The 13,910-nt window shown below is 23.8% G+C and overlaps 1 protein-coding gene across 1 annotated transcript in view; it reads left to right on the forward strand.

Annotated features, from left to right (window-relative positions):
- Nucleotides 1-13,910, forward strand: part of LOC111628799 (WD repeat-containing protein 47-like) — a 39,061-nt gene that overhangs the window by 20,275 nt on the left and 4,876 nt on the right. Inside the window, exons 2-4 of the mRNA XM_023372644.1 lie at nt 5,040-5,239; nt 7,401-7,570; nt 9,935-10,105. Coding sequence (XP_023228412.1) covers nt 5,040-5,239; nt 7,401-7,570; nt 9,935-10,105 — 541 coding nt within the window. The remainder of the gene's footprint in view (nt 1-5,039; nt 5,240-7,400; nt 7,571-9,934; nt 10,106-13,910) is intronic.

Raw genomic sequence — 13,910 nt, forward strand, 5'->3', positions numbered from 1 at the left:
TGGAACATTTATATTTAGTTTATTCTTTTTCAGTTCAGTCTCCACAATATTTTAATCAGTATCTATTTATTTATTACAATAAATTATCTTCACATTATTAAAATCATGTGTTTCCTTAAAGCTATACTTTTTTTCAATATTTTACTGTATTTACTACTATTTTAATTTAAGGTTTAAAAAGACTTACAGTATATAGTTTGAAAAAATAGCTTTATTTATTTATTTTTTCACTTTACAATGGCAAGTGGGCAACTGCCTGAATTGTGGGTGTAAACAAATCATATTTCCTAGCCAATAGAGGAGTGTTAATTGTTAGCACTTGTATTTGGACATAACAACTATATACATGATTATAAAATTATTAAATGTTTTACTATATTTTGGCTGTTTTACAGTGTTTAAATGTTTTAAAGATATTTACTTGCAGTTCACTTTTCTTAATAATTAAATTATACATATAATTTTCCTCTTCTTACTCCTGACTTGCTAATGTTCATCGTTACAAACAATAGCCCCATGTAATCTGGCAATTATTTGTCTTTAATCTAAGAATTGACTTTTTAGATGTTTGCTGTTACTCTTGAAATATATCTAGTTATCATTTGATATAAATTATGCTACACCACTCCTGAAATTTTCTTCCATAAATATGCCATTTGTGAAATTTGTTGCATGAATCATTTTTATTTATGAAATAAATAAATAAATATTTTTGTATATATAAATTTTAGAATTCTCATGTAATGTAATTAACTTATAATTTTTCTTATCTCCTAAAATGTATTAGGATTATGGAATTATGTTATTTGCAAATTAATCTGATATATTAAATACAGATAAATCAGTTTGATGTACTTTTTATAAATGGAAAATAATTATGTAAATAAAATGTATGTGAATGGCATTATGTTATACACTATACATTTAAATTGATCTGTAAAATCTCTATGGAAGTATAAAAGTACAATAGGGACTTCTGAAAATAATACAAAAAATTTTATAATATAAAGACAATAGAATGTTTTTATAAACATTACATATATTTGCATATTACAGAATAATTCAGGTTACATTTTTGGTTGATTATAGTTTCTATATTATTACTCATACTTGATATGATTTGAAAATATAAAGCTGTGCTTTAGTTTCACTCAGATTGTTTTGTATCTGAATGAAACTACTATTTTTCTCTAGCAGTCATAAGAAGTATTTTAATATTTTTATGATTTTGAAGATATTTTTTTATACCATGAAAAATATTAATAGCTGATTATTTTCAGATAAAAATAATCTGTAATATTTAAAAACAAATGAAACTGACTCAATTTACTTATAATACTTTGTTTTATTCTAAATTGTAAAATTAATATTGATTTTTTTTTTATGTTTGATGACAGTTTAGTAACTATCATTAAATAGCAAAAAAATGTAAAAACAAAGTATACAAGATGTGTTCAAAAAAGTAAACATGTTAATATATAAAATAGTTATTTAATATTTTCAAATAAATCATTCTAAGCTTCAATATACTTTTACCAACAATTTCTCTAATTCAGGAAACATTTAGAAAAATCAGTTTCTTTTGGGAATCACAAAATTTTCTTCCATTCTTCTTGTATGAGTTCTATCAACTCATTGACTTTTAATGCTTTTTCCAGCCCTAAGTAAGGAAAAAGTCATTAGGAACTAGATGAGGGGAGTTGAATAGTTATGGAAGAATAGCTGTTACAACTTTAAAAGGAAAATAGTTTGAATCAATAGAATCAAATCAAAGAATATTTTGTGATTCTTAAAATAAACTAATTTTTCTAAATGTTTCCTGAATTGGAGAAAGCACATTGAAGCTTGGGATAATTATTTTGAATAACTTAAATAATTTCTTATATTCTAACATTTTTTTGACTTTTTGACTTATTCCTCATGTTTTTTTGAACATATTATTTTGAAATATTTTTTATGTGATCATAAACAGGATTCATATAATTTAAATTGGATGATTACTTCATAAATATAACTTATTCAGATGTATGAATTGACTACATATAAATTAGAATTACAGATACTTGTATATATAAATACAATAATACATATTTATATGTATTATTTTTTATACTAGGGAAATATATTCAGTATATGTTAATTTCATCTCAAATATACACACACACATATTTATTTCAAAAATAAATTCTTCAATATCTTTAATCATTAAATGAAAAATATTTCTATAAATTTACAAAAACTATGAATAAAGATCTTAAGTATTAAGACACATTAATATACAGATGTAACAATAATAAACAATTACTGTCTTAAAATTATAGAATTAAATAATAACATTCATTCTAAAAAATTTTTAAATCATTAAATATAAGTTTATAATTGCCAGATTATCTTTCAGTCTACATTAAAGTTAATTTTTAATTAACATAATTTAGCCGGAAGGTAGGTAGTTATGTTGCTGTCTTATATAATTATCCTGTAATTTTTGGCAAATTGTGTTAATTAATTCATTAAAGATTAAACTTAATGTAACAAGAAAAATAATTCAGCAGTTTTAAAGTTATTTTGGTAATAGATCCAATTGTTAATTATGTTATTCTGTAATAGTTTTCTTATTAATTTGAATCTATAAAAATATATTATGAAAAATACTTTTTTATTAACTTATTTTAAATTATATAATATATATAACAAGAGAAACAAAAAGTATTTCTTGGGTCATATGTTTGATTTTATCTGTCAAAAATATTTGTCTGTTTGACTTGTCAAAAACATTTATTTGATTTTGTTTGTCAAAATCATTTCAGTTTGATCTTTCAAAAGATATTTATTTACTAATCTTTTGAAGTTTCTGTCACTTATTTCTCTTTCTTTTTCTCTTTTTTTTTTTTATTTAAAATTTTAGAATAAAAATTTTTATAAATAATATACAAATTTATTGAAAACATTTTTTCAAACAAAGTTCATAAAAAATAGCATTTTATTTCACTTATAATTATTTATATTTCACTTTAAAATTATTATTTGTTTTAATTATTTATTGAATATTTATTATTATTGTAGGTACTGTATTTTAGATAGTTAGTTAATATTTATCATTCACAAAATAAACCACAATTTAATTGGTAAATTTTAAACTTATAACTCAAATATTTCTACGTAAAGAAATTTTAGAATTGATTTTATTAAAATTCTATATAAAAACATTGAAAACTTTTTAAATACCAGAAAAACTTTAGTACAATTCAGATTGTTTTACTTTTCTGACTGTTGTTATATGTAACAGAGGGAAAGTATAGCAATTGATCAAAATATGACCGATTTTTTGGAGGATTTTTACATTTTTGGACTTGGACCTTGAAATGTCAAGAAATCCAAAAAAATTTGGGTGTGTGTGTGACATGATTTTGTTCGCCCTGTTTGAAGCTTAATAACTTTTGTACTTTTTGTTGAAAATTTATGAAATTTTACAGGGAGATTTGTTTATTAGGGGGATTGATGCAGTTAAATTTTGGTGGTTAAAAGCTGAAAGGTGCGTGAATCAGTTAAAACTTATACATAATATTGAGAATATAACATATATAATGACATATTATAATATTTATTAATATTACTATATTCAGCTAATATGGATATAATATTATAATGTATAATTCTGTAATGTTTCAATTAATCCTTATAAGTAAAAATTACAGATTGGATATTGTTTAAAAATGTATAAAACACAAATACTATATCATATTCATTTTTATTTGATGGACTGCACAAATTGTCTTTATTTAAGATTTTTAAGAGCTAATTTAAATATTCTTTTATATTCATATTTAATGTTTAGAAAATATTTTAAAATAGTTTAATTTAAATGTTTTTAAATGGTGTGCAGATAAATTGATGTTCTATTAAAATGTTGTTACTAGTTTAGAAGCAGAAACTGTTAGCTGTGTGAAGATGGCTGATTATTTTGAATTGACTTTTATTACGTTTGTATTCTTTAAACTAAACAGATATGGCATTCACATCAAAATGGTTTAAATAAATTGTCTTTCATTTTTTTAATATTTATTAAGAATTTAGATTTTTAATATTGAAAAAGTGTGTTCCCATATTTTAATTCTTTATTGATATTCATTAAATTATTGTATTCTTAATTTTCATACCGTATTTACTTATATTACATTAACATGGACAATTTCAAACTTTAGCATGTTATATTTTTGTTTATTTCTGTTCTGAAGTGTTTTAAATGTATTAATGTTTTGTTAAGTCATTTCATACATAAGCTTTAAAAACTCATATAGGGTTTTATTAACAGATAATAGTATTTTAGTTAATAGTATAGGTAATAAAAATGTTAAAAGGGGTATATGGAAACTGCTCTTATAAAGGAAAGATAGAAACAGTTTATATCTGGAAACACATAAAACACAGATATTATTGGAACAAATAAATGTATTAAATTGGCATTATGCCTTTAAGCTATTTTTTTTTAAAGAAAAACTTAAAAAATCTCTATAGAAGTAAATATATTCTAGTATTTTTATTGGTGCAGAACTTACATGCACAGAAATTTGGCATTATGTCATTTTGGCATGTGGACATTTTTTTTAAAAAAAAGAAAAGCCTAAAAGAAGAACTAAATTTCTGCCTCTTCTATTTGTTTAAAAAATTAAATAAGCTTAGAATTTTATTAAGACATTCCTCAGTGTGCAAGATATGGTCTTTACTATCTTAGTCATCTGGATATCAAAATTGATAATGGCGCAGGAATTCGAATCATAGACCTTGACAATCATGTGCTCTTCCATTGAGCTACATTCTGATCTTTTTCTTTTTGATATTTTCTTTATTTGGCGGTATAGAAGAGATTTGTGCATTAATAGTATATCATATGCAATCTCTAATCAATTGTTAAAATGTTAGAGAATAACTGCATATCATTTTATTATAAAAATAATAATAATAATAATAATTATTATTNATATTTTTAATTATATTATTATGAAAGATTTAATTATACTTTTTAAACTTTAATTTAACAGCATCATGAAACCGATCACATTGGAAACAATAACAGATCAAGTCCCGAGGGCAAGAAAAAATCGTTTGTGGCAGTTAATCGACTGGAAGATGAACAAGCTATTAGAGCTGTGGAATTCCATCCAAATGGAAAAATGTATGCAATTGGCTCTAACTCTCAAGCTCTTCGCATTTGTTCTTATCCAAAAGTGCATGATTTGAGGTAAATGTATAATAATTTACTTTTTAATTCAATAAATTATAAATATACTGTCAAACTTTGATGTAGAACACTTCTAAATAGTGCCATCCTTGTGAAGCACCAATGAATACTTGTGAACAGATTTTCCTTATAAATAAATAGAGGCCTTCGGTGTCTACAAATAGGATTTATAGTTTTTTTTTTCAATTTTATAACATCAGTTATACAGAATAATAATTCTCCAAACCTTATTTCCCTTGCAAAAATAATATAATTATATAAAGGAAAATTGAATGCTTTAAAATGAACTGTTCTGTATATTAATCAATCTATTGGAATAATTCAAAATACACATTCTATGAAAAAATTCATTAAAGCGAAATTATTCAAGGGAGCCACAAGATGGCACACTCTTTCATATAGATGGTCCTATGATTGGTTAAAAAAAGGTCAACTTCATTTTCTAAAATGAAGTTGACCTTTTTTTTTATTGCATACAGGGAGTGATCTGTTAACGAACAGTTCAGACTGTGAACAAATCAAACAATGAACACTTTCGCAAAAGATTTTTATGTTCAGACAACAAATACATGTTCAGATAAAGAACACCTGACAGAACAAACATGAGAGGTAACACTGCATTTAAGGTTTATAAAACTATTTTTTAATGGCATCTATATGTGGTTTATGGAACGAGACTTTCACAGTTGTATACATAACCTTTTTAGCACCAGTTAATTTCTGTTCTCTGAATTTTTGTAAGTGCTTTTCTGAACTTTTTATTTAAAAAACTGATAATATTATGGGGCCTAAAAAGAGTGGTGTGTCAAGAACTGTGTTTGCTATAGAAACTAAGCATGAGATAATAGCCAAGGCAGAGAGTGGACAAAAGATGTCTGATATTGTAGGCATATGACTTCAACAGGTCTACAGTAGATATAATCTTAGCTAAGAAAGATATAATCAAAAAGACTCAAGCAGATAAAAAAAAGTATCAAAAATCGCATATGAGAAACAAAGATGTGCCATTCATGAAAAAATGAAGAGATTGCTTTTAGTTTGTTATTACATGTAAATAAACATAGTAAGAAAGTATATTATTTTTTATTTATTTTTTGGGGTTTCCAGAATGAATTAATCAAATTCCCACAAAAATCTATGGTAAATCAATAATTGGTTAACGAACAATTCAGATAGCAAACACGGTCTTGGAATGAATTATGTTCATTAATTAACCGATCACGCACTGTATTATGATTCTATGTAAAAAATAAACTTTTATCTGAAACAATTTTTCCAAAAGATGCATTTATTAAAATTTATGAACATTTGAAGATATGGTCAGGAGAAGTACATATGAGCAGTTTTTAATCACTATGAATTAGTGGAAATAGCACAAAAAGTACATAAATCATTTCAAAAGAAACGCATCTAATTTATTAAATACTTTCAGAAATTAATGAGGTTTATGAGCCTGCAATGTTCTGGAAGATCTACAATTTCCATTCTAGACTTTTATTGAAATAGCAGATGTGCTGGATAATGCAGATTAGAAAATGAAACATTATCAATAAATAGTTTTGACTTCAGAAACAAATCAAAGTGTGATGAGTCAAATCCGACCTGTGGAGCTCATATTGACTATGAGAAGGAAGAGAATTACATTGAAAAACTATAGATTCACGAAACAGTTATTTCTTATAATTGTGTAATATATTAGTACATATTTCTTTTGAAATAATCTTCTATAAAGTATGTTTATTTATAATAAAATTAACTTATGTGAATTTGATTTTGCTGCTCCCTTGTTTTTGTTTTAGTACAATCTATAAAAGTGAATAAATTTAATTAATAATTTTAAAACCAATAAATAGATAAATCATTTTACATATTTTGAAAATGAAAAGAAATATATTTGTAATAAAGTTAAATACTAATAATCTCAGATAAAGTAAACACGATGAATGAGAAATTTAAAATATTGGGAAATGTACAGTGTAACAATTAAAAAATTGAAATAAATACTATCAGTAAAGAATAAAGTTTAAAAAAATGGTAGAAAATATAATGATAGAGCATAGAAACAAAAGATTCTCTGAATCAATAAATAATTGTATTAAATCGATGCTTATTTTAAGTTTTTTATATGATACATTTAATTATATTTTTATTTTTAATATAGAGAAGATCATGCTGCTCATCAACCAACAATATTGTTTAAAAGATTAAAACATCATAAAGGATCTATTTATTGTTTGGCTTGGAATGCAACGGGTGATTTAATTGCTACCGGTTCCAATGATAAAACAATTAAATTAACAAGATTTAATGCTGAAAAGTATTCCGTTGAAGGTAAGAAAATTTTCAAATCACATGTAATCATTTTCAGTACAAAATCACAATTATATTCATTGAAATTTTAACGTTACACGAAAATTCAAATTTTTATTATAAACCAAAGAGTATATTTTTTCTGTGTTAAAACTTGACAAAGTTAAGCAAAATATGAATTTGATAAATTGTTAAGTATGCTGAAACCTGTTCTTATTTAATGTTACTCTGAATAGTTTATGAAATTTATTTTCATGGTCTCTATATATTAAGTATGGCATGAAAAACACAATATAATTTAAATATATATACATGTAAATTCATTATTTAAATTTCAAATAATTTTCTTTTTGAATTAAATGATTTAACAATGAAGATAATTAACAGACTGATTCCATTCCATAACATTTCTTTTCCATAAAAAAAGCTAATCAATAAATATAAACATTTAAGTAAACTCAATTCTTAATCAATTTCCATATGAAACTTGAAAGTTATATTAATAACTACTTTTTACAGATTGGTCTCTAAAAAGTAGTTTATTAATATAACATTTAAATAAACATTTTGAGAAAAGTTCCTTTCATTATTTAGGAAATTATGAAAAAACAAACTACAATCTGATATATTCAAACAATCAATGACAAACTGCTTGATTACTAATAGGCTATGATAATGCTATTATTAAGATAATTAAATTATGTAATTTAACTTAAACATGGGCTTTTAGGATGTCATCTTGTCTTAGTATTAATAATTGAATTTAATATTATTAGTACAAGATGGCAGTCTAATCATCTATTATTATGTCAAATAATGCAGTTTTAATTAACTTCAACAGTACTATTAATTAAATATTAAATTCTGATACATTTACTTTAAAATTAAAAGTACTGTAGATTTCAGTTGTTCTGTTTCCTACATTACTTTTTAAAAATGTATATGAATATTCCTTACGCAAACGAGTTTTAACTTTTTTGAATAAAGTGAACAAAATTTCACTTTAATAGAAAACAAAGTTCTACGGTAGAGTCCCAGAAACTCGATTGTTGATAACTCAACATTCCACAAAACTCATATTGTTCAAAAAACACAAAAGTTATATTTAATCTAATTTTTACCTCTAAAACTTAACACTAGGATCAAATAAGTTATCATTCTTCACTGGCGACACTTGATAATAGTATCAATTCCACATATTAACAAAGAATATATCCCATCTTCCAAGTTGTCACTGCAAAATACCACAATGCAAATGTCACTAAGAACTCAAAAGTAGTCACTGAATAGCCAATATTTTTAAAATTAAATTTTAATGACAAATAGACATAGTCACTATTGGTACAATTAATACATATATGAATTTTTACATATAATACTTTTTAAAAAATTTCACTATTTAGAATATCATCATCACTAAGCCATAAAACTTCTCATTTTCAGTAACTCGTGTGTTTATTTATTTTGTATTTTCGTGAAGTTTTTTCATAGAAAAGAAAATTCAAGAATATAATCAATAACAATAAACCTAGAATCTGTTTCAAATTTAAAAAAAAAATTTATTCTGTGCAGTACCTCTTGATCATTTCTTATTCTTCTCAGGCTCATATATCACTGAGGTTCTTTGTATGTAAGAGAGATTGTAATTTGATTTAATTTGATATTAATAAATAAATATAAATATATAAATAAAATAAAATAAATACAAGATCAACATTAAAAGTTGTATAAAAACATAATATAAAAGAAACAATTAGCAAAACAGAAATAAAAAGACAGAATAACATTTGAATATTGTTTTTTATTCCATTTATGTTGTAAATAAATTAATATTTAGGAAGTTCTAGAAGAAAAGAATTGGCCTGGCCTGCAACTCTTCTATCTCTAGGCAAAATTACTCCATTTATATTAATTTTCTTTTTGTTTGAAAGAGTTAAACCAAGAGACTATTTTAACAAAAAAACAGCAAAAGTGCTAGTTGCTTTTATATATTGTTTTTAAGTTTTTTTTTTCTTTTTTTATGAGAGATATATTAGACAAATGAACCAGATCTACTTTTTATTTACAGTATATAGAAAATTTCCAGTTGACTGCTACACAAAGTTTTTTTTTCTTTTAGAAAATTCACACACTAATTTGTGGTGAAATATTCTTAAAACATTATTTAAATGTCTGCATTTAATTAATTTTATTTTAATAAAATTATTTTCAAATTTGAGTAGTTTTACTCTCCTTTGTTTAAGTTGGGTGATTAAATGTATTGAAATTGTTATGTTTAAGTGACTCCATATTAATGTTTGAACTATCTAAATATAAAATAGATTAAAAATTTAAGTTGATAAAATATCATTTATATTTTTATAATACATTTGATGAATTTTTCAGGCAGAGAAACTGAGCTTACTATGCATTCTGGAACAGTGAGAGATTTGTGTTTTATGGAAGATTTAAGCAACAGATTCAGTTTATTAATTAGTGGAGGAGCTGGTGATAACAAAATATTTCTTACTGATTGTGAAACTGCAACACCATTTCAATTTCTTTCAGGACATTCAGGTTAATATATTTTAAATAACTTATTTAATATTTAAGTCAAATTTTTTATATATATTTTTCTTAGTTCACATGTTAATTATCTATAATGTGATTGTATATTCCATTTCTTTTTTTTTTTTTTTGTAAATCTTTACCATTTTACACTTAATATTTGGGTGATGGAACATTTATATTTAGTTTATTCTTTTTCAGTTCAGTCTCCACAATATTTTAATCAGTATCTATTTATTTATTACAATAAATTATCTTCACATTATTAAAATCATGTGTTTCCTTAAAGCTATACTTTTTTTCAATATTTTACTGTATTTACTACTATTTTAATTTAAGGTTTAAAAAGACTTACAGTATATAGTTTGAAAAAATAGCTTTATTTATTTATTTTTTCACTTTACAATGGCAAGTGGGCAACTGCCTGAATTGTGGGTGTAAACAAATCATATTTCCTAGCCAATAGAGGAGTGTTAATTGTTAGCACTTGTATTTGGACATAACAACTATATACATGATTATAAAATTATTAAATGTTTTACTATATTTTGGCTGTTTTACAGTGTTTAAATGTTTTAAAGATATTTACTTGCAGTTCACTTTTCTTAATAATTAAATTATACATATAATTTTCCTTTTCTTACTCCTGACTTGCTAATGTTCATCGTTACAAACAATAGCCCCATGTAATCTGGCAATTATTTGTCTTTAATCTAAGAATTGACTTTTTAGATGTTTGCTGTTACTCTTGAAATATATCTAGTTATCATTTGATATAAATTATGCTACACCACTCCTGAAATTTTCTTCCATAAATATGCCATTTGTGAAATTTGTTGCATGAATCATTTTTATTTATGAAATAAATAAATAAATATTTTTGTATATATAAATTTTAGAATTCTCATGTAATGTAATTAACTTATAATTTTTCTTATCTCCTAAAATGTATTAGGATTATGGAATTATGTTATTTGCAAATTAATCTGATATATTAAATACAGATAAATCAGTTTGATGTACTTTTTATAAATGCAAAATAATTATGTAAATAAAATGTATGTGAATGGCATTATGTTATCCACTATACATTTAAATTGATCTGTAAAATCTCTATGGAAGTATAAAAGTACAATAGGGACTTCTGAAAATAATACAAAAAATTTTATAATATAAAGACAATAGAATGTTTTTATAAACATTACATATATTTGCATATTACAGAATAATTCAGGTTACATTTTTGGTTGATTATAGTTTCTATATTATTACTCATACTTGATATGATTTGAAAATATAAAGCTGTGCTTTAGTTTCACTCAGATTGTTTTGTATCTGAATGAAACTACTATTTTTCTCTAGCAGTCATAAGAAGTATTTTAATATTTTTATGATTTTGAAGATATTTTTTTATACCATGAAAAATATTAATAGCTGATTATTTTCAGATAAAAATAATCTGTAATATTTAAAAACAAATGAAACTGACTCAATTTACTTATAATACTTTGTTTTATTCTAAATTGTAAAATTAATATTGATTTTTTTTTTATGTTTGATGACAGTTTAGTAACTATCATTAAATAGCAAAAAATGTAAAAACAAAGTATACAAGATGTGTTCAAAAAAGTAAACATGTTAATATATAAAATAGTTATTTAATATTTTCAAATAAATCATTCTAAGCTTCAATATACTTTTACCAACAATTTCTCTAATTCAGGAAACATTTAGAAAAATCAGTTTCTTTTGGGAATCACAAAATTTTCTTCCATTCTTCTTGTATGAGTTCTATCAACTCATTGACTTTTAATGCTTTTTCCAGCCCTAAGTAAGGAAAAAGTCATTAGGAACTAGATGAGGGGAGTTGAATAGTTATGGAAGAATAGCTGTTACAACTTTAAAAGGAAAATAGTTTGAATCAATAGAATCAAATCAAAGAATATTTTGTGATTCTTAAAATAAACTAATTTTTCTAAATGTTTCCTGAATTGGAGAAAGCACATTGAAGCTTGGGATAATTATTTTGAATAACTTAAATAATTTCTTATATTCTAACATTTTTTTGACTTTTTGACTTATTCCTCATGTTTTTTTGAACATATTATTTTGAAATATTTTTTATGTGATCATAAACAGGATTCATATAATTTAAATTGGATGATTACTTCATAAATATAACTTATTCAGTTGTATGAATTGACTACATATAAATTAGAATTACAGATACTTGTATATATAAATACAATAATACATATTTATATGTATTATTTTTTATACTAGGGAAATATATTNATAAAGTTTTTTTAATAAAATAATTATATTAATGAATTGTTACTCTACATTATACAGTGTCATTACTAGGAATGGTGTCACTCCCATAGATTTCTTTTTGTATTAGACTGTATCAAGTAATTAGTAATCTCTTTTTTATGAACTAATGTTACTTGTAAAACATAATTTCCAAATATTACTAAATGTAATAACAATTAACAAACTGTCAAATTGAAAATTATACTTATAAGTTACAATATCATACACCAAGTCTACATGTATTTATGTATTTTCGTAATTGAATTATTTAGTTTGTTAAAACTAATATTATTTGACAGTAACATAATTCAAAATGCAATTTATGACTCTGAGATTGGCCTGGATAATTAAGAAAAAAGCTAGAAAGCTGAAACGTCTTTGAAATTAAATGTTTAAAGAAAGTAAACAGTACCAAGTGGACTAACAAGAAAGACAGACACACATATAAGACTGGAGCTAAAATATTCTGACTCTATAATAAGTAAAATCCACAAAATTTAATTGCAATGATACAGACTTATTGAAAGAATGACATCCCAGGCTTCCAATAGCTGCATTGTTTGCCAGGATTAGCAATAAGAAAAAGAGGAAGACCCAGTATTACCTGGATGCGGACAGTGAAGAAAAACTTTGGACTTTAAACTTACATACAAATTACATACTTATAAACAAGGGAAAGGAATACTTGAAAAAATTTCTGGAGTCATGGAGGACTTAACCCAGATTGGACAGAAGATAAATCAATGAATGAATTACATTATTTCAGCTTTCATATCAATAAAATTTCTTACAGGTTTTGATAATGTGCCATTTAGGCTTGAAAATATTCAAATGTTTTTCTGTTGTTTTATTTAATAATTTTTCTCCATTAAAAAGCCATTTTTCTTTTATAATAGATTTATTTTATTATACACTTGATTCATTTATATTTATGATGCTAATGATATCTTTCTTGAAAAATTTCTTCTTTAATTTCAAGTGTTTTTCTTAGTTGAAATTATTCAAGGTTATGTACTATTCAAATGATCTTACCATTCCTAAATTTAATTATGTGATACTCTTAGTTCATGTGTAACTTAAGCTTCTGGGATCAGAATGCATTTTTTTTAGAATGTTATATCATGATTTCTGCATAACATCTGTGCTAATATTATTAAAAACTATGAAAATCTGTGAATCTGTTAAATCTTATATAAACCATTTTTTACACTATTTTAAAAGAATTTGTTTTTAATGTGGATATTTATAGAGACTTTCAGGAAAAAATTAGATGGAAATTAGAAATGTCAAATAAGTTTTTTTTATCATAAAAATTTATTATTACTAAATTTTTTTTGTTATGTTCAAAATTTAGATTTGCTATCTGATTAATCTAGCAAAAATGTTAGCAATCAGAGCATAACTAATGTTTTTATTAATATAAATGGGCTGCAATTTTCAAATTGTAGACCTATACATTCCCACTGTCATTTGCCTGTTTGTCTTTCATTAATCTCGAGAA

Source organism: Centruroides sculpturatus, unplaced genomic scaffold (assembly GCF_000671375.1).
Source record: "Centruroides sculpturatus isolate CEXI.00-Female unplaced genomic scaffold, Cexi_2.0 scaffold590, whole genome shotgun sequence".
NCBI classification, from domain to species: Eukaryota; Metazoa; Arthropoda; class Arachnida; order Scorpiones; family Buthidae; genus Centruroides; species Centruroides sculpturatus.